This window comes from Mixophyes fleayi, chromosome 4 (genome assembly GCF_038048845.1).
Source record: "Mixophyes fleayi isolate aMixFle1 chromosome 4, aMixFle1.hap1, whole genome shotgun sequence".
Lineage (NCBI taxonomy): Eukaryota > Metazoa > Chordata > Amphibia > Anura > Limnodynastidae > Mixophyes > Mixophyes fleayi.
In genome coordinates this window covers 129,050,206-129,070,748 of record NC_134405.1, presented here as the reverse complement: position 1 = coordinate 129,070,748, position 20,543 = coordinate 129,050,206, and the positions used below count along the sequence as shown (strand labels likewise).

Here is a 20,543-nt window from a genome sequence, read left to right as displayed (position 1 = left end):
TCTTAAAATTGTTGCATGTGTTGGTATTTTTGTTTTGTTTTTAGTACGCACTCTCAGTAGGTGCTTCATTCAGGCTTTTTTTCTTTTTAGATATCCTCAATGGTTTCTGAAATTAAAATGCTGCGAGAAAAAAACGAATCTCTGATGAAAGGTTGGTACATGCAGAAAGCATTTGACATATTCCGAGCTTTGTTGTGGGCTTGCAGCAGAATGTCACCTAACTGATTTTGATTTGTTCAGGCAAAGTGGGGTTGCAATGCAAATTGGGGTGTGGCCAAATAGATCTGGGGGCTGCCATGTCAAGATATTTAAATTGTGAATAGTGGAAGTTGTGTTGTATTGTGTGTAGATAGATATATACCCTGCCAATTCATAAAAGTCACTTGGTAGCTATATTGTCTTCACAAGGTGATATATTCACTAGCAGATTTATAAATAGGACACTTGTATATCTACATGTATTTTCTTATCCTTCCTTCCATTAATTTTTCTAAAAAGTAAAAAACTTTGATTTTACAATGATTTTAGAGCGATAAATTATTGGGAATATAATTTTATTGTATTTCATATACTTGCTGACATACTAATTGTAACAGTTATGGATGATTTATTTATGTATATGATTGGACTCCAACCATATAATTTCCAGACTGCCATTACCCTGATAGAAAAGTTAGTTTTGGCTTTTTAAAACGCGTAACAGTGGTGGCACTTGATGCCTGGTCAACTGGTTATCAGTTGTGATGGGGAGCGGCCATAAGTGCTCAAATGTAAATTAATTTAATCTTGCCCTCTTGTCTTTTTTATCCCACCGCCTTTTAAATCTTCCATTCCATCATTTGTTAGAATTGAAAATATATTGATTAAAATTGTAATTACTTGTGTCTGAATTTTTGGAAATGCTGGATGATTTGTGCTATGAAGCAGAGAAACCCTGATACTGTTTTACCCTACTTCTTACTAGGAGTTGTTCTTCCACTAAGCATCTGCACTGCAAATCCTGTACTCCTAGCTGTTCCCTTTGTTTGGATAGTATTTCCCTGTCACATTTGACTAAGGAGTAAGAAACATTTGTTTTGCATTCCCCCGTCTCTAGTAGTGGGACTCTCGGTAATTGTAGGCACCACTGTGGCTTAATGGTTAGCACTTCTGCCTCACAGCACTGGGGTCATGAGTTCAATTCCCGACCATGGCCTAATCTGTGTAGAGTTTGTATGTTCTCCCCGTGTTTCATCATCATCATCATCATCTATTTATATAGCGCGACTAATTCTGCAGCGCTCAACAGAGAACTCTTTCACATCAGTCCCTGCCCCATTGGAGCTTACAATCTAAATCCCCTAACATACCCACACACACACACACACACAGGCCGAGAGAGATTAAGGGCAATTTAATAGCAGCCTATTAACCTACTAGTATGTTTTTGGAGTGTGGGAGGAAACCGGAGCACCCGGAGGAAACCCACGCAAACATGGGGAGAACATACAGATAAGGCCATGGTTGGGAATTGAACTCATGACCCCAGTGCTGTGAGGCAGTAGTGCTAACCACTAAGCCACCGTGCTGTGTTTGCGTGGGTTTCCTCCGAGTGCTCCAGATTCCTCCCACACTCCAAATACATACTAGTAGGTTAATTGGCTGCTATTTAATTGACATTAGTCTCTCTCTTTGTATGTGAATGTTAGGAAATTGAGACTGTAAGCTCCAATGGAACAGGGACTGGTTGTTAGTGAGTACTCTGTACAGTGCTGTGGGTTTAGTGGCGCTATATAAATAGCTGATGATGATGATATGCAATACTAATAATACATCTGCCTGTACTTGGTCTACGGAAGCATTTTGTTCTCTAGGACAATGTGCTCCTGATATTCATTGATATTACATGACTTATAGAATGCTTTTCCATTGACTTGTGCTCTTGTTTGTTCTGTATGGAATAGTTATGATTCACTCTTTCTGGCATTTACAATAGAACATTTTCCATATACGTCTCACACAAGTATTGTGTCTTTTCATATCTGTAGCTAAGCTGCGTTTCCAGAAGCAGGTCCAACAGATAAGAAGCATATCCCAGCCTGGCCGTGAAAAAGAACCAACAGACCCTAGTGTGCCACGGTTATCTGGAGACCCCAGAAACTCACATCTAGGTAATGAGTCTGAATCGGGCAGCCAAGGATCACTAACACCAGTGACTGGAACCCAAACTCCAGAAGGATCCTGGACAGACTCTCTCCAAAGCTCCAGACCATCAAGCCCCCAAAACACTAACACTACACCTACTTCATCTCCACTGAGACTTAACGTTCCTAGGACAATGGGCAGGAGCTGGAGAAATCCCACAGAAGGATCTCCATTGAGTCCCAGGAGCCATGGTGAAATTGAGGGAACAGGTGACACACGTGGTCCCCTCACTCCCAGGGCTACAGCCCTCCTCTCTCCCCGGCCCTATCAGCCTCGGAATACAAACCAGCTGTCTAAGTTTGGAGAGAGCTAGATTTACATAGCCACATAAAAAGACATAATTCCTAAATGTATTATCATTGGGATTGGTGGGATTGGAATATGTATACAAAACTAGAAAACTAGTTTGAGTAAAAAAATTGTCACCCTTAATCACAAAAATTACCACATACTGTTATTTGATTTTTTTATTTGCAAGAAAAAATACATTTTGCTCTTATTCCCTTTATTATTGAAAAAAATCCCTTGAAACTGAAGCGTAATACAGCTTACATTGTCACATAGGTTGACAAGCAACAGCACAGGATCCAGATAATACCAATTAAGGGTGGTGTGAATGCTGCATAACAGAAGCTGTCAGAACTAGGATGTCAGCGCACAGAGCCGTAACTTGCCCTGGGCGAGAAAGACAAATGGCGCCCCCCTAGCCCTCAATTTTAACCAAATTAACCTAAAATATTCCTAAATTGCGCCCCCCTTCAGCGTTGCGCCCTGGGCTGTCACACAGCCCTAGTTACGGCCCTGTCAGCACACAGTACTTTTATATCTGAAGCAATCTCATGTGACAGGGAAACAGCATTTCTCATTAAGAGGTCTATTTATCATTACTAAGCACCAATCGGCATCAAGTATAATTTTTTAATGCAGCAATTTATCAAATTAGTCTACCCAGACAGCACTGATGAAAAGTGGCCATGCACTACCAAGATCTTTCAGGTTCTCCCATCCTTCTATTTACTGTGCATGCATTGCGAATAATCAGTGCTGAAATGTGTCATCACTAGCTAATATATATTTCTCTCCACCGCCTTCTATACACCTTTGTATCACCCTCACCCCACTGTTATTTTCCTTAATCAGTCCTGCGCCCCCTGCCTCTATCTTTTTTCTCAGTTAGCCATTTGATAAATTGAGAGTAACAATAAAAGAGCCTTTCCCCGGCAAAACAGACGTTTTGCAAGAGTAAAGGCTTAATACCCATTAATAAATAGGCCCTAAATCTTTTGTATGACTTTGGGAGCTTCTAACAACTTCAGAATGCAGTTTTCATTATGTAACAAGGCTTTCCTGGTAGTACAACTCTAAAGTGAAAAAGGAGGGGAAATATACCCTGGTCCTGTCTGCAGACACATTTGGAAATCTAGGTGGACAAATGTTAATATGCGCACATAATGTTACTACGTAACGTTCATGTTGGACTGTTTTTTTTTTAACTGTGTAACATGTACTCACAGGGCTAGTCTTACGTATTCAAGAAAGAAAACTTCAGCCTTTTATATTGAAGTAAAATTAAGGATGAGCGCGCTCGGATTTCTGAAATCCGAGCCCACCCGAACGTTGCGGATCCGAGTCGGATCCGAGACAGATCCGGGTATTGGCGCCAAATTCAAAAGTGAAACTGAGGCTCTGACTCATAATCCCGTTGTCGGATCTCGCGATACTCGGATCCTATAAATTCCCCGCTAGTCGCCGCCATCTTCACTCGGGCATTGATCAGGGTAGAGGGAGGGTGTGTTAGGTGGTCCTCTGTGCTGTTTAGTTCTGTGCTGTTTAGTTCTGTGCTGTTTAGTTCTGTGCTGTTTAGTTCTGTGCTGTTTAGTTCTGTGCTGTGCTGTGCTGTTTAGTGCTGTGCTGTTTAGTGCTGTGCTGTGCTGTGCTGTGCTGTGCTGTGTTCTGCAGTATCAGTCCAGTGGTGCTGTGTGCTGTGCTCTGTCCTTCTGAGGTCAGTGGTGCTGCTGGGTCCTGTGCTGTGTCCTGTTCAGTCCAGTGGTGCTGTGTCCTGTGCTCTGTGCTTCTAAGGGCATAGTTATTTCCCCAATATTCCCCTGTGTTTAAAAAAATAAAAAAAAGTTTTTTTAAAAAATACCAAAAACTACTTTAATATTTTTTAATTACCACAAAATTTTCACAACCAATCCTGCAGTATAAGCCCATTGGTACTGCAATATTACCAAGTTCACACATTCAGCAGTAAAAGTCCAGTGGTACTGCAATATTACAAAGTTTACACATTCTGCAGTATCAGTCCAGTGGTGCTGTGTCCTGTGCTCTGTCCTGCTGAGTTCCGTAGTGCTGCTGGGTCCTGTGCCGTGTCCTGTTCAGTCCAGTGGTGCTGTGTCCTGTGCTCTGTGCTTCTAAGGGCATAGTTATTTCCCCATTATTCCCAAGTTTTTAAAAAATAAAAAAAAAGTAAAAAATAATAAAAAATTTAAAAAAAAAAAAATATATAATAATTATAACCAAATTTGCAAAACCAATCCAGCATTATAAGTCCATTGGTACTGCAATATTACCAAGTTCACACATTCTGCAGTATCAGTCCAGTGGTGCTGTGTCCTGTGCTCTGTCCTGCTGAGTTCCGTAGTGCTGCTGGGTCCTGTGCCGTGTCCTGTTCAGTCCAGTGGTGCTGTGTCCTGTGCTCTGTGCTTCTAAGGGCATAGTTATTTCCCCACTATTCCCAAGTTTTTTAAAAATAAAAAAAAAGTAAAAAAAAAAAAAAATAAAAAAAAAATAAAATATATAATAATTATAACCAAATTTGCAAAACCAATCCAGCAGTATAAGTCCATTGGTACTGCAATATTACCAAGTTCACACATTCTGCAGTATCTTGTGCTACATATAATGGAGACCAAAAATTTGGAGGATAAAGTAGGGAAAGATCAAGACCCACTTCCTCCTAATGCTGAAGCTGCTGCCACTAGTCATGACATAGACGATGAAATGCCATCAACGTCGTCTTCCAAGCCCGATGCCCAATCTCGTAGTACCGGGCATGTAAAATCCAAAAAGCCCAAGTTAAGAAAAAGTAGCAAAAAGAGAAACTTAAAATCATCTGAGGAGAAACGTAAAGTTGCCAATATGCCATTTACGACACGGAGTGGCAAGGAACGGCTTAGGCCCTGGCCCGTGTTCATGACTAGTGGTTCAGCTTCACCCACGGATCTTAGCCCTCCTCCTCCTCCCCCCCCCCTACAAAAAATTGAAGAGAGTTATGCTGTCAGCAACAAAACAGCAAACAACTCTGCCTTCTAAAGAGAAATTATCACAAATCCCCAAGGCGAGTCCAAGGGTGTTGGTGGTTGTCAAGCCTGACCTTCCCATCACTGTACGGGAAGAGGTGGCTCGGGAGGAGGCTATTGATGATGTAGCTGGCGCTGTGGAGGAACTTGATGATGAGGATGGTGATGTGGTTATTGTAAATGAGGCACCAGGGGGGGAAACAGCTGATGTCCATGGGATGAAAAAGCCCATCGTCATGCCTGGTCAGAAGACCAAAAAATGCACCTCTTCGGTCTGGAGTTATTTTTATCCAAATCCAGACAACCAATGTATGGCAATATGTAGCTTATGTAAAGCTCAAATAAGCAGGGGTAAGGATCTTGCCCACCTAGGAACATCCTCCCTTATACGTCACCTGAATAACCTTCATAGTTCAGTGGTTAGTTCAGGAACTGGGGATAGGACCCTCATCGGTACAGGGACACCTAAATCCCGTGGTCCAGTTGGATACACACCAGCAACACCCTCCTCGTCAACTTCCTCCACAATCTCCATCAGATTCAGTCCTGCAGCCCAAGTCACCAGCCAGACTGAGTCCTCCTCAATACGGGATTCATCCGAGGAATCCTGCAGCGGTACGCCTACTACTGCCACTGCTGCTGTTGCTGCTGTTAGTCGGTCATCTTCCCAGAGGGGAAGTCGTAAGACCGCTAAGTCTTTCACCAAACAATTGACCGTCCAACAGTCGTTTGCCATGACCACCAAATACGATAGTAGTCACCCTATTGCAAAGCGTATAACTGCGGCTGTAACTGCAATGTTGGTGTTAGACGTGCGCCCGGTGTCCGCCATCAGTGGAGTGGGATTTAGAGGGTTGATGGAGGTATTGTGTCCCCGGTACCAAATCCCCTCGAGATTCCACTTCACTAGGCAGGCGATACCAAAAATGTACAGAGAAGTACGATCAAGTGTCCTCAGTGCTCTTAAAAATGCGGTTGTACCCACTGTCCACTTAACCACGGACATGTGGACAAGTGGTTCTGGGCAAACGAAGGACTATATGACTGTGACAGCCCACTGGGTAGATGCATCCCCTTCCGCAGCAACAGCAACAGCTGCATCAGTAGCAGCATCTACAAAATGGCTGCTCATGCAAAGGCAGGCAACATTGTGCATTACAGGCTTTAATAAGAGGCACAACGCTGACAACATATTAGAGAAAATGAGGGAAATTATCTCCCAGTGGCTTACCCCACTTAGACTCTCATGGGGATTTGTGGTGTCAGACAATGCCAGTAACATTGTGCGGGCATTAAATATGGGCAATTTCCAGCACGTCCCATGTTTTGCCCACACCATTAATTTGGTGGTGCAGCATTACCTCAAGAGTGACAGGGGTGTGCAGGAGATGCTTGCGGTGGCCCGCAAAATTGCTGGACACTTTCGGCATTCAGCCAGTGCCTACCGCAGACTAGAGGCACATCAAAAAAGCTTGAACCTGCCCTGCCATCACCTCAAACAAGAGGTTGTGACGCGCTGGAACTCCACCCTCTATATGCTGCAGAGGATGGAGGAGCAGCAAAAGGCCATTCAGGCCTACACAGCCACCTACGACATAGGCAAAGGAGTGGGGATGCGCCTGAGTCAAGCGCAGTGGAGACTGATTTCCGTGTTGTGCAAGGTTCTGCAGCCATTTGAACTTGCCACACGAGAAGTCAGTTCCGACACTGCCAGCTTGAGTCAGGTCATTCCCCTGATCAGGCTGTTGCAGAAGCAGCTGGAGAAAGTGAGGGAGGAGCTGGTAAGCCATTGCGATTACAGCAAGCATGTAGCTCTTGTGGATGTAGCCCTTCGTACGCTTTGCCAGGATCCGAGGGTGGTCACTCTTTTAAAGTCAGAGGAATACATTCTGGCCACCGTGCTCGATCCTCGGTTTAAAGCGTATGTTGTGTCTCTGTTTCCGGCGGACACAAATCTACAGCGGTGCAAAGACCTGCTGGTCAGGAGATTGTCCTCTGAAGAGGACCGTGACATGCCAACAGCTCCACCCTCATTTTCTTCCACATCTATGGCTGCGAGGAAAAAGCTCAGTTTTCCCAAAAGAGGCACTGGCGGGGATGCTGATAACATCTGGTCCGGACTGAAGGACCTGCCAACCATTGCAGACATGTCTACTCTCGCTGCATTGGATGCTGTGACAATAGAAAAAATTGTGGATGATTACTTTGCTGACACCATCCAAGTAGACATGTCAGACAGTCCATATTGTTACTGGCAGGAAAAAAAGGCAGTTTGGAAGCCCCTGTACAAACTGGCTCTATTTTACCTGAGTTGTCCCCCCTCCAGTGTGTACTCGGAAAGAGTTTTTAGTGCAGCGGGGAACCTGGTCAGTGAGCGGCGAAGGAGGTTGCTTCCTCACAACGTTGAAAAAATGATGTTTATAAAAATGAATAATCAATTCCTCAATGAAGTACAGCACTGCCCTCCAGATACTACAGAGGGACCTGTGGTTGTGGAGTCCAGCGGGGACGAATTGATAATGTGTGATGAGGAGGAAGTACACAGTGTAGGGGGAGAGGAATCAGAGGTTGAGGATGAGGACGACATCTTGCCTCAGTAGAGCCTGTTTAGTCTGTACAGGGAGAGATGAATAGCTTTTTTGGTGTGGGGGCCCAAACAAACCAATCATTTCAGTCAAAGTTGTTTGGTAGGCCCTGTCGCTGAAATGATTGGTTTGTTAAAGTGTGCATGTCCTATTTCAACAACAGACCTCTCAACTGCAGCTCATCCCTCCTCTGCGGGGATAATGTCTCCTGTGCTCTGACACGTCACTCTGTGTACTCTCAGCCTCAGGATCTGACACTACAGCTACCATGCCTCTTGTAGCAGCCCTCACTCCAGGGCCTCTTCCATGTGCAGTGTCCCCCTCTCTCTTGGGTTCACTATAGTGGCATGGAGTTCTCCCCCTCATCCAGGGCACACATTCCTTGCCCTGGCTCAGTCACCACGCTCAGACTTCCAGGCAATGCTGGGGGAGCCTGGGAGCTTCCACCCCAGGTCCCCAGCTACAACTCTCCTCTCCTGTGTCTTCTCTCTCTTTCTGACACTTTAAAGATCGTGCCTTTAAATGAAAAAGTCAGTCTTCATTGCACGACTATGTGCAAGTGCAACAGGGACATTTTTTTGGGTTTACAAAGTCAAACAATAACACTACGACCCTGTCTGTCTGGGGTCTGTCAATGACGAATTGTCTGGAGCATGTTTGGAGGAGGTATTGTGGCCCCGGTATCAAATTGGGTACCGGGGCCACCCCACTATGCAGTCCAGACACTTGTTTGGTGGAATTCCGACACGTGGAGGGTTTTTTAATTATATTGTGGCCTCGGTACCAAATTGTGTACCGGGGCCACCACACTACGCAGTCAAGATACTTGTTTGGTGGAATTCAGACCAGTTGAGGGTTTTATTATTATATTGTGTGGACCACTCTATCTATACCACACTACAACTCTATACCACTCTATTTCCTACTTTAATTCTATTTAATTCTATTTCCTACTTTAATTCTATTACTAATTAATTACCATAAAGAGGAACAAAAAAAACCAATTTTACCAAAAGTATAATATGACTTAGACTTACAAACACTACACTTGAAAGATCGTGCCTTTAAATGAAAAAGTAAGTCTTCATTGCACGACTATGTGCAACAGGGACAGTTTTTTTCTTTACAAAGTCAACTAATAACACTTGGACCCTGTCTGTCTTTAACATACTTGATGGGATCTCAATGACGAATTGTCTGTAGCATGTTTGGAGGAGGTATTGTGGCCCCGGTATCAAGTTGGGTACCGGGGCCACCCCACTACGCAGTCCAGATACTTGTTTGGTGGAATTCTGACACGTGGAGGGTGTGTTTATTTTATTGTGGCCCCGGTATCAAATTGGGTACCGGGGCCACCCCACTACGCAGTCCAGATACTTGTTTGGTGGAATTCTGACACGTGGAGGGTGTATTTATTTTATTGTGGCCCCGGTATCAAATTGGGTACCGGGGCCACCCCACTACGCAGTCCAGATACTTGTTTGGTGGAATTCTGACACGTGGAGGGTGTATTTATTTTATTGTGGCCCCGGTATCAAATTGGGTACCGGGGCCACCCCACTACGCAGTCCAGATACTTGTTTGGTGGAATTCTGACACGTGGAGGGTTTTTTAATTATATTGTGGCCTCGGTACCAAATTGTGTACCGGGGCCACCACACTACGCAGTCAAGATAGATAGATGCGTATCATAGATAAAGTACATTCAGTGGTGTGGGGCAAATTGAAAAATATTCAAAATGCACTGACATTATCAAAAACAAGAGGTTGTCACACGCTAAAACTCCAACATGTATATGATGGAGAGGATGGAGGAGCAGCCGTATGTGTAGTGTAATGCAGACCTGTTGAAGGTTTTTTATATATTTTATTGTGGTGCCCAGTGCCCACTCCTCTAGGCAGTCCAGGTACATTTATTGGTGCGATTCATAAAAGTTCAGGGTTTTTAATATATTGTGGTGACCCACTCCTCTACGCAGTCCAGGTACATTTATTGGTGCGAATCATAAAAGTTCAGGGTTTTTAATATATCTTGTGGTGACCCACTCCTCTACGGAGTCCAGGTACATTTATTGGTGCGATTCATAAAAGTTCAGGGTTTTTAATATATTGTGGTGACCCACTCCTCTACGCAGTCCAGGTACATTTATTGGTGCGAATCAAACAAGTTGATGGTTTTCTTATTATATATATTGTGGTGACCCACTCCTCTACGCAGTCCAGGTACATTTATTGGTGCGATTCATAAAAGTTCAGGGTTTTTAATATATTGTGGTGACCCACTCCTCTACGCAGTCCAGGTACATTTATTGGTGCGAATCAAACAAGTTGATGGTTTTCTTATTATATATATTGTGGTGACCCACTCCTCTACGCAGTCCAGGTACATTTATTGGTGCGATTCATAAAAGTTCAGGGTTTTTAATATATTGTGGTGACCCACTCCTCTACGCAGTCCAGGTACATTTATTGGTGCGAATCAAACAAGTTGATGGTTTTCTTATTATATATATTGTGGTGACCCACTCCTCTACGCAGTCTAGGTACATTTATTGGTGCGAATCATAAAAGTTCAGGGTTTTTAAGATATTGTGGTGACCCACTCCTCTACGCAGTCCAGGTACAATTATTGGTGCGAATCATAAAAGTTCAGGGTTTTTAAGATATTGTGGTGACCCACTCCTCTACGCAGTCCAGGTACAATTATTGGTGCGAATCATAAAAGTTCAGGGTTTTTAAGATATTGTGGTGACCCACTCCTCTACGCAGTCCAGGTACAATTATTGGTGCGAATCATAAAAGTTCAGGGTTTTTAAGATATTGTGGTGACCCACTCCTCTACGCAGTCCAGGTACAATTATTGGTGCGAATCATAAAAGTTCAGGGTTTTTAAGATATTGTGGTGACCCACTCCTCTACGCAGTCCAGGTACAATTATTGGTGCGAATCATAAAAGTTCAGGGTTTTTAATATATATTGTGGTGACCCACTCCTCTACGCAGTCCAGAAAGATACCTTGTTGCAACGTTTTGGACTAATAACTATATTGGGAGGTGTTCAGAATACACTGTAAATTAGTGGAAATGCTTGTTATTGAATGTTATTGAGGTTAATAATAGCCTAGGAGTGAAAATAAGCCCAAAAACTTGATTTTTAAACTTTTTATGTTTTTTTCAAAAAAAATCCGAATCCAATACCTTAAATCCGAACCGAGACCTTTCGTCAAGTGTTTTGCGAGACAAATCCGAACCTCAAAAATAACGAAAATCCGGATCCAAAACACAAAACACGAGACCTCAAAAGTCGCCGGTGCACATCCCTAAGTAAAATAACAGCGTACAGTATTAGTAAAGAGGAATATAACTCATAATATATTACTGTTTACATACTATATACAATATTTGTACGCATGCACAGATAGATAGATATATATATATATATATATGTAGATACACACATATATATATATATATATATATATATATATATACACATACACACATATATATATATATATATATATATATATACACATACACACACACAAACACACACACAAAGACAGAGTCCCAAGAGAACAGTGAGCACTAGACTAGCTTTGGGAGATAAATGTATCAAACCTTCGAAAAAGAAAAAGTGTTGATGTTACCCATAGTAGCCAATCTAATTCTAGCTTTCCTTTATTTAGTACATTCTAGAAAACAATAGCTAGAATCTGATGGGTTGTTATGGGCAACATCTCCAGGGGGTTTTCCACCTTCAGGTGCCTACAATATTCTACAACATATATACTGTATATGTCAACCATTGCGATTTAAACTGGGTTCCATATTCTGGTAACTTTAGTTTATTAGCATTTTTATGCCCTCCTGATACTTTTAACTAGATACCTTGGTTTTCCTTTCTGGCTTCCTCCTATCTTTCAGCCTTGCTGCTTTTAGGAAAACAGAAATACACAATTCTGACAGAAGATATAAATACCAGTCTGAAAAGAACAGAAAGAACCTAAAAAGACAAGCAATATATTATATAAAAGTTGCATGAGGACATGCGCAAGCTAATACATTAAAGTTACCCTTTAATGTATTAGCTTGCGCTAAGTTAGGTGACTTAGGGTAACTTTAAAGTGACCTTTTAAATTGCAGTGGTTGAGAGGTTACACATTTTTACATTTTTTTTTTGTTATATTTATTATAATCATTTCACAGAGTGTAATTTTCTAAGATGTGATAGTTAGTTTAGCACTGACAATATAGTTAGTAACTAATAACTAAAGCTGGCCACTTACACTAAAATGGGATTGGGAGTCCTATCATTTCAAAAGGGTTATGATGATGATAAACCCTTTTTGGAGGGAATCTTATGTAGATTAATGTAACTGAAGGTCTCATTGTTGCACAAGGTCACAAGTGTCTAGATATTTTTTGTTTATTTGGTGCATTGATTTATAAGCAGATTATCTATTTTAAGATATTTTTTTTGCAGTATATTAAAATATATTTATGTTTCTGATGCATCAAGTGTGATGTTTATAGATACACTTTTTTAAATTGTAGTGAACAGAGATGAATTACAGTTATAAGGATTAACCAATAACTTAATTGGGGGGAATAAGGCCTAATCATAACTGCAATGTAAATATGTTAAATTAATCCATTGATAAATTGAGCTACTAAGGTGTAAAATGTGAAGTCAGAGGGTCTGGTGTGTGTTTACCTGGGGCTTCTGACCACCTCTATGTTAAAAGATACAGCAACACCTTCAGGGAAAGCTGAGCAGCTTCAAAGGCCCCTGGGGTGAGTGGCATCCTGACATAGGAGAGTTTGTTGACACCTTACAAGATTTTGGACAGGCGGGAGGGAGCGGTTCACAGCTTGAAGTCTTACAAAAGGATGTTGGCTTGCTGAATCTTATATAGACAAATATAATTCAGTTCCAAAATGCAGCTTAAAATCGATAACAGTAGTGATCAACCATGTTTTCCTCAATAGCATGATGAAGAGCAGCCCATATGCCAAATAAAGCTTCCTGTCACCCAGAGGAGTTGAGGGAATGAGTATAAGTTCAACGAATATGCTGAACATAGGCCTGTTTGGTATCAATAAGTTGGCAATTCATTGTGGATCTATTAATAATAAAATTGGGTCTGTGTGACACTCCACAGGAAAGTTGGGTCACATAGTAGAATTGGGTAGTAAATCAGGCAACATGCAAACAGTGATTGTAAACAGTGTCACAGACCACAACCCCTGGAGGTGGGGTAAGGTGTAAATGTGTCTTTAAAAAGCTGAGACCAGTTACAAGAAATTGTCAGTTTTTTGGGAAATCAATCATCATTGATAAGCTGTCCATCTTCATGCCAATTTCCCTTGGCTCTGAATATACCACTTATTTGTAAATTATACTCTGAATGTTATCCCTTTATTTTACCTGTTTTTCAACTTTTTATTTGTATGTCAATTTTTTATTAATTGTCTTTCTTCATATAACCTGTAAGCATTGTACTTTTTGTATATTAAATCTAAACCTTAATAAGTGATGTCCTTATTACTCTAAACAAATTCACTGCCTGTCTAGAAGAGATAGATTGCTTGACCATGCTAAACCTGAGGTGTGAATACATTTGTATACCCAGGGCTGGATTTACCGCTAGGCAACCTAAGCACCTGCCTAGGGCCTAGCGGCTCTCAGGGGGCCCAGAAGGGGGGGGACAAGAGAAAATATAAAAGAAAAAAAATTGTGGCCCTCCCCCGATTTGTGGTACCCCCCGCCCCCCCACAGGGGTGGGGGTGTCGGGGGAGGGGGATTGGGTGCCGCGAGATGGGGGAGGGGCTAGTGTGGTGGCTGGTCTCCTCCCTCCCTCCTCTGTGTGGCCTGCTCTGAGTCACATGGGATGTGCACCACATGACAGGTGCTATCCCATGTGTGAAGAAAGGGAAGAGTGCACGGCTTGTGGATGAAAAAAGGTAAGTTGGGGGGGTTGTAGTGTATTGCTATAGTGTGTGTGTGTGTGTATAATGTGTATTATGTGTATGCAAGGGGCCACTGTGTGTGTGTTATGTGTCTGTGAGGGGCCACTGTGTGTGTGTACAACAGAAAAGGACATATACGTCTATCTAATCTACCCTTTTAAAATAAATATTTTAGATCTAAAACATCGCAATTACAATATGCCTGTCCCATGCATTCTTGAATTGAATACACACCACAACTACTGGGAGACTATTTCATGGATGTGTTCTACCTTCTGTTGCATTTCAGTCTTCCTCAGATTTCTAGAAATCTTAGTATTTTTTTTTAATACGGTCTTCCTATACTCTATTAATACCTTTGCTATAGTTGAATGTTGAATGAGTAATGTTATGCAGCCCATGCACCATTTTAGCAGTCCTTTTAATTTGGTTCTATATTAATAATATTTTATTGAAGAAAAGGTAACCTTTTTCTATACAACCAAGTATTCTTCTACCTTCTGCTCACTGGTTGCCTAAAGTATAACTCCAAGGTACCTTTCCTCTATCTACAAGGACTACTACAAGCAAGAAATAAAATACATATTTATTAAAGAAATAAAACACAAACTTCTGCATTTATTTACTGTGTGCTGAAACAAATTGCTTACTGCAATGAAAAAGGGTGTCATATTTGATCAAACAGGAAGACGGTTGCTTGTTTACCAGCTCATTCAACTGTGAGGAGAGGTACCTAAGCTGAGGTGATCAGTGCTTCTGCTCAGCCATACACTCTCCTGCTCCATTATCCAAAAAAGATGTTAACTCGGGCACAGAGACCTATCCTAAGCCAACTAGAGAACAACTTTCTAAGCCAACTAGAGGACAACATTCTAAGCCAACTAGAGGACAACATTCTAAGCCAACTAGAGGACAACATTCTAAGCCAACTAAAGGACAACATACTAAGCCAACTAGAGGACAACATTCTAAGCCAACTAGAGGACAACTTTCCCCACCTACCAACATGGACCTAGTTATATCCTGACCTCATTAAAGGAGTTCTTCAATCTGAGCCTATTCTGTTAAAGAGGATCTGTAAAAGGATTTCTCCATTGATTATGGGGTTTTAATCCCCTTAATAATCTGGCAAATGTATGGATGACCATTTAATACCGTTATATATGTCTATTACCGTCAACCAACTCCTCGCAAAGGTACTTGTGAATTAAGCCAAGAAATATCATTCTTATTTTTCTCTTAAATCCACAGGATCAATATTCATATAATAGCTTATGCTCATATCTTCAAGAATAACTACGCACAAAATATAGTTTCATTTAAAACGCGTTGTATTATTAACATTCAGTATATATTATGAAACAGTAAACAGCGTAACAATATTTTACACAAAGTATAGATTTTGGTGCCATATATTACATTAATTGCCTGTTCTATAAATATACAATCCAATCACCATCCATGCATCCAAATCCCAACCTCCTCAGAGACTCAGCCACAAACCACCAATGCTTCCATGACCAAAACTTAACCAACACAGAACCATGTATAACACAAATGCCTCCATTTAAACCAACAATCGATGCCAAACACAACAGGAATTCCATGAATTGTACAGCACTACAGTCAAACACAGTGTCAGCCATCTTAATTCATGTGCTCGCAATGGCCTAATGTACTGCCAATGCTGTATTTCATAGCAACAGGGCCCAGCTCTTATTAGATTACTGCCAATGCAGTATTTCATGGCAACAGGGCCCAGCTCTTATTAGACTACACAATCATATACAAATCAGACTAATACCATACCTTTACCTATGTTATATCTACACAGCATTGCAACAATACTACAAGGCATGCAGTTAACATTATCCATACCAAACTGAGGTCTAACTTTTAAAACCAACATTCCTGGAATCCGAGCCCCCCCGAACATTGCGGATCCGAGTCAGATCCGAGCACTGTCCGGGTATTCCCGCCGATTCCGAAACGTAAAACGAGGCTCTGAGTCATAATCCCGCTGTCGGATCTTGCGATACTCGGTGTCACTCACCGGACTGTGAGTGCCATTTCTCCTGTGTTCAGGAACCATGGCCGTCCGCCATCCTGAGGGTCTGTGCATGTGCAGCCCTTATGAAACCTTCAGTACCTGTTGCTTTTAATTGATTGGATGATCAGGCAACCCTCCCTATTTAAACCACCTGTGATCATTACCTAGTTGCCTGATCTTGGAGTCTCATTCCCCATGAGCCTCTGAAGGTGTTCCTGTGTTTCCTCGTGTATTCAGCTCCAGCTGATTCCTGTCTACTTCGATTGTGGTTTCCAGACCACTTCAACTCTCCTGTGTTCATCGTGTCTGCACTCAGCTGATTTCTATCTGCTACTGCTGCCGGATTCCAGTCCGCCTAACTCTCCTGTGTTCAGCGTGTCTGCTCTCCGCTGCCTCCGTTACTACTGCCGGGTTCCAGACCGTCTCAACTCTCCTGTGTTCATCGTGTCAGCTCTCCACTGATTCTTATCTGCTACTGCTGCCGGATTCCAGACCGTCTCTACTCTCCTGTGTTCAGCGTGCCTTCCCTCCGCTGCCTCCGCTACTACTGCCGGATACCAGACAACCTCAACTCTCCCGTGTTCATCATGTTTCCAGTTTCACTTACTACTGCTTCCTGAGTATTGCTCCGTTGATTACCGGTTACCTTCCATGCGCTGCACCAACCTGATTACCGCTTCCATCCTCCAGTGGTCTCTCCTCCTGCCGGCGTTCAGCCGTTCAGGTATCCCTGCACGTCTCCTTGACAGCTTGCTCTCCTGAACCGCGGTATGCATACTTTCCATTGACTTTGCTATTGTATTGCATAGCCGTCTGGACTGTGTTGTGTTCATCTCCGGAGTCTTCCATCTACTGAGACTATTGTTACTATTGACTTTGTTTCCTATTACCTGGATCTCTATAGTGACTTTGTATACTTCAGCAGCGCTTGTCAGTTATTATTGTATTGTGGTTATCATCGTGGGATCAAGTTCCGTGTGCCCCGTGTATCCTCAGTATTCCATTCATCTCCTCGTGCCCCTCCTCACATATATATAGCAGTGGTACAACTTGCTGAACGCAGACCACTGACTCCTGTTTCCCATTGGCACCAGTTTCAAGTATCCTCTCACATAAGCAGTGGTACAACTTGCTGTACGCAGACCACTGACTTCCCCGTTACCTACTTGCACCTGGAATCCATTCCTTCACTATAGACAGTGGTACAACTTGCTATACGCAGACCACTGACTTTCACTACCTCCTCTCTACTCCTGGACATTCCTCCTCACTATAGCAGTGGTACAACTTGCTGTACGCAGACCACTGACTCTCCTCACGTTTACTTGTCCATCTAGTTCCTCGTGTACATACATCTAAGTCATTACCAGTTGTTGCTAGTCATAGACTTTCCTCGAGCATTCTCTCACCATCTGCTGATTCTCCTGTTCCGTTGTCACCCTGCTACCAGAGGACCATAGTACCAGCTATATTACTCTGGTAAGAACATCATCTGGTGATATCCAGGGCAAAGACTCCTAGTGCCCGTGACACTCGGAACCTTTAAATTCCCCGCTTGCCGTCGCCATCTTCACTCGGGCATTGATCAGGGAAGAGTGAGGGTATGTTAGGTGGTCCTCTGTCCTGCTACTTCTCGTGCTGTGCTGTGCTGTGCTCTGTCCTGCTGAGTCCAGTGGTGCTTTTGGCAGTGCTCTGTCCTGCTCAGTCCAGTGATGCATCAGTCCAGTGCTCTGTCCTTGCTGAGTCCAGCGGTGCATTTTTGTCCTGTGCTTTGTTCTGCAAAGTGCATATTTCTTTCAAAAGTATTAAAAATTCTTCCATAAAAAGAAAAAAAAAGAAAAATTCTACCAAAATCCTTTTAAATTAACATAAAAAAAAAAAATCAAAAAAGTCCTTGCTGAGTCCAGTGGTGCATCAGTCCAGTGCTGTGTCCTTGCTGAGTCCAGTGGTGCATCAGTCCAGTGCTCTGTCCTTGCTGAGTCCTGTGGTGGATCAGTCCAGTGCTCTGTCCTTGCTGAGTCCAGTGGTGCATCAGTCCAGTGCTCTGTCCTTGCTGAGTCCAGTGGTGCATCAGTCCAGTGCTGTGCCCTTGCTGAGTCCAGTGGTGCATCAGTCCAGTGCTCTGTCCTTGCTGAGTCCAGTGGTGCATCAGTCCAGTGCTCTGTCCTTGCTGAGTCCAGTGGTGCATCAGTCCAGTGCTCTGTCCTTGCTGAGTCCAGTGGTGCATCAGTCCAGTGCTGTGTCGTTGCTGAGTCCAGTGGTGCATCAGTCCAGTGCTCTGTCCTTGCTGAGTCCAGTGGTGCATCAGTCCAGTGCTCTGTCCTTGCTGAGTCCAGTGGCGCATCAGTCCAGTGCTCTGTCCTTGCTGAGTCCAGCGGTGCATTTTGTCCTGTGCTTTGTTCTGCAAAGTGCATATTTCTTTCAAAAGTATTAAAAAAAATTCCATAAAAAGAAAAAAAAAGAAAAATTCTACAAAAATCCTTTTAAATTAATATAAAAAAAAAAGTCCTTGCTGAGTCCAGTGGTGCATCAGTCCAGTGCTCTGTCCTTGCTGAGTCCAGCGGTACATTTTGTCCTGTGCTTTGTTCTGCAAAGTGCATATTTCTTTCAAAAGTATTAAAAATTCTTCCATAAAAAGAAAAAAAAAGAAAAATTCTACCAAGATCCTTTTAAATTAATATTAAAAAAAAAATCAAAAAAGTCCTTGCTGAGTCCAGTGGTGCATCAGTCCAGTGCTCTGTCCTTACTGAGTCCAGTGGTGCATCAGTCCAGTGCTCTGTCCTTGCTGAGTCCAGCGGTGCATTTTGTCCTGTGCTTTGTTCTGCAAAGTGCATATTTCTTTCAAAAGTATTAAAAATTCTTCCATAAAAAGAAAAAAGAAAAATTCTACCAAAATTCTTTTAAATGAATATAAAAAAAATAAATCAAAAAAGTCCTTGCTGAGTCCAGTGGTGCATCATTCCAGTGCTGTGTCCTTGCTGAGTCCAGTGGTGCATCAGTCCAGTGCTCTGTCCTTGCTGAGTCCAGTGGTGCATCAGTCCAGTGCTCTGTCCTTGCTGAGTCCAGCGGTGCTTTTGTCCTGTGCTTTGTTTTGCTAAGTGCATCTTTATTTTAAAAGTATTAAAAAATCTTCCAAAAAAATTATAATTCGACAAAAATTCTTTTAAAAGAATCTAAAAAAATATTCTAAAAGGTCTAAAAAAAATTATTGCAGTCCATTAACATTAATACTGCAATCTATTAAAAATTGTTCACTGTTCTTGCAGTATTTAAAAAATAGTACTGTAATACAACGTGTGCTGCATATAATGGAGTACCAAAATTTGGGGGATAAAGTAAGGAAAGACCAAGACCCACTTCCTCCTAATGCTGAAGCTGCTGCCACTAGTCATGACATAGACGATGAAATGCCATCAACGTCGTCTGCCAAGGCCGATGCCCAATCTCCTTGTAGAGGGCATGTAAAATCCAAAAAGCAAAAGTTCACTACAATTAGTAAAAAAAGAAAATTGAAAACATCTGAGGAGAAACGTAAACTTGCCAATATGCCCTTTACGACACGGAGTGGCAAGGAACGGCTTAGGCCCTAAGCCCGTGTTCAGCACTAGTGGTTCAGCTTCACCCAAGGATCTAAAAAATTTAAAAGAGTTATGCCGTCAGCAACAACACAGCAAACAACTCTGCCTTCTAAACAGATGACATCACAAATCCCCAAGGCGAGTCCAAGGGTGTTGGTGGTTGCGAAGCCTGACCTTCCCATCACTGTACGGGAAGAGGTGACTCCATCCACCATTTGCAGCATACCCTCTGCATATGCTGGAAGGATGACCCACAGTGTTGCTCCAGATTTGGATAATCAAGGTGTCAAGGAGGCTATTGATGTAGCTGGCGTTGTGGAGGAACTTGATGAGGAAGATGCTGATGTGGTTATTTTAAATGAGGCACCAGGGGGGAAAAAAGTGGATGTCCATGGGATGAAAAAGCCCATCGTCATGCCTGGTAAGAAGACCAAGAAATGCACCTCTTCTGTCTGGAGTTATTTTTACTCCAATCCGGATAACAAATGTCTGGCCATATGAAGCTTATGTAAAGCTCAAATAAGCAGGGGTAAGGATCTTGGCCACCTAGGGACATCCTCCCTTATACGTCACCTGAATAACCTTCATAGTTCAGTGGTTAGTTCAGGAACTGGGGCTAGGACCGTCATCAGTCCAGGGACACCTAAATCCTTTGGTCCTGTTGGATACACACCACCAACACCCTCCTCGTCAACTTCCTCGACGATCTCCATCAGATTTAGTCCTGCAGCCCAAGTCAGCAGCCAGACTGAGTCCTCTCCAATACGGGATTCATCTGAGGAATCCTGCAGCGGTACGCCTACTACTGCCGCTGCTGCTGTTGCTGCTGGTAGTCGGTCATCTTCCCAGAGGGGAAGTCGCAAGAACGCTAC

At 42.7% G+C, this 20,543-nt stretch overlaps 1 protein-coding gene across 1 annotated transcript in view; it reads left to right on the top strand.

The window, feature by feature from the left end:
- Nucleotides 1–3,748, top strand: part of LOC142152032 (uncharacterized) — a 62,975-nt gene extending 59,227 nt beyond the window's left edge. The window contains exons 28-29 of the mRNA XM_075208233.1: nucleotides 91–151; nucleotides 2,028–3,748. Coding sequence (XP_075064334.1) covers nucleotides 91–151; nucleotides 2,028–2,497 — 531 coding nt within the window. The 3' untranslated portion in view covers nucleotides 2,498–3,748. The remainder of the gene's footprint in view (nucleotides 1–90; nucleotides 152–2,027) is intronic.
- The last annotated feature ends 16,795 nt before the right edge of the window (nucleotides 3,749–20,543 follow it).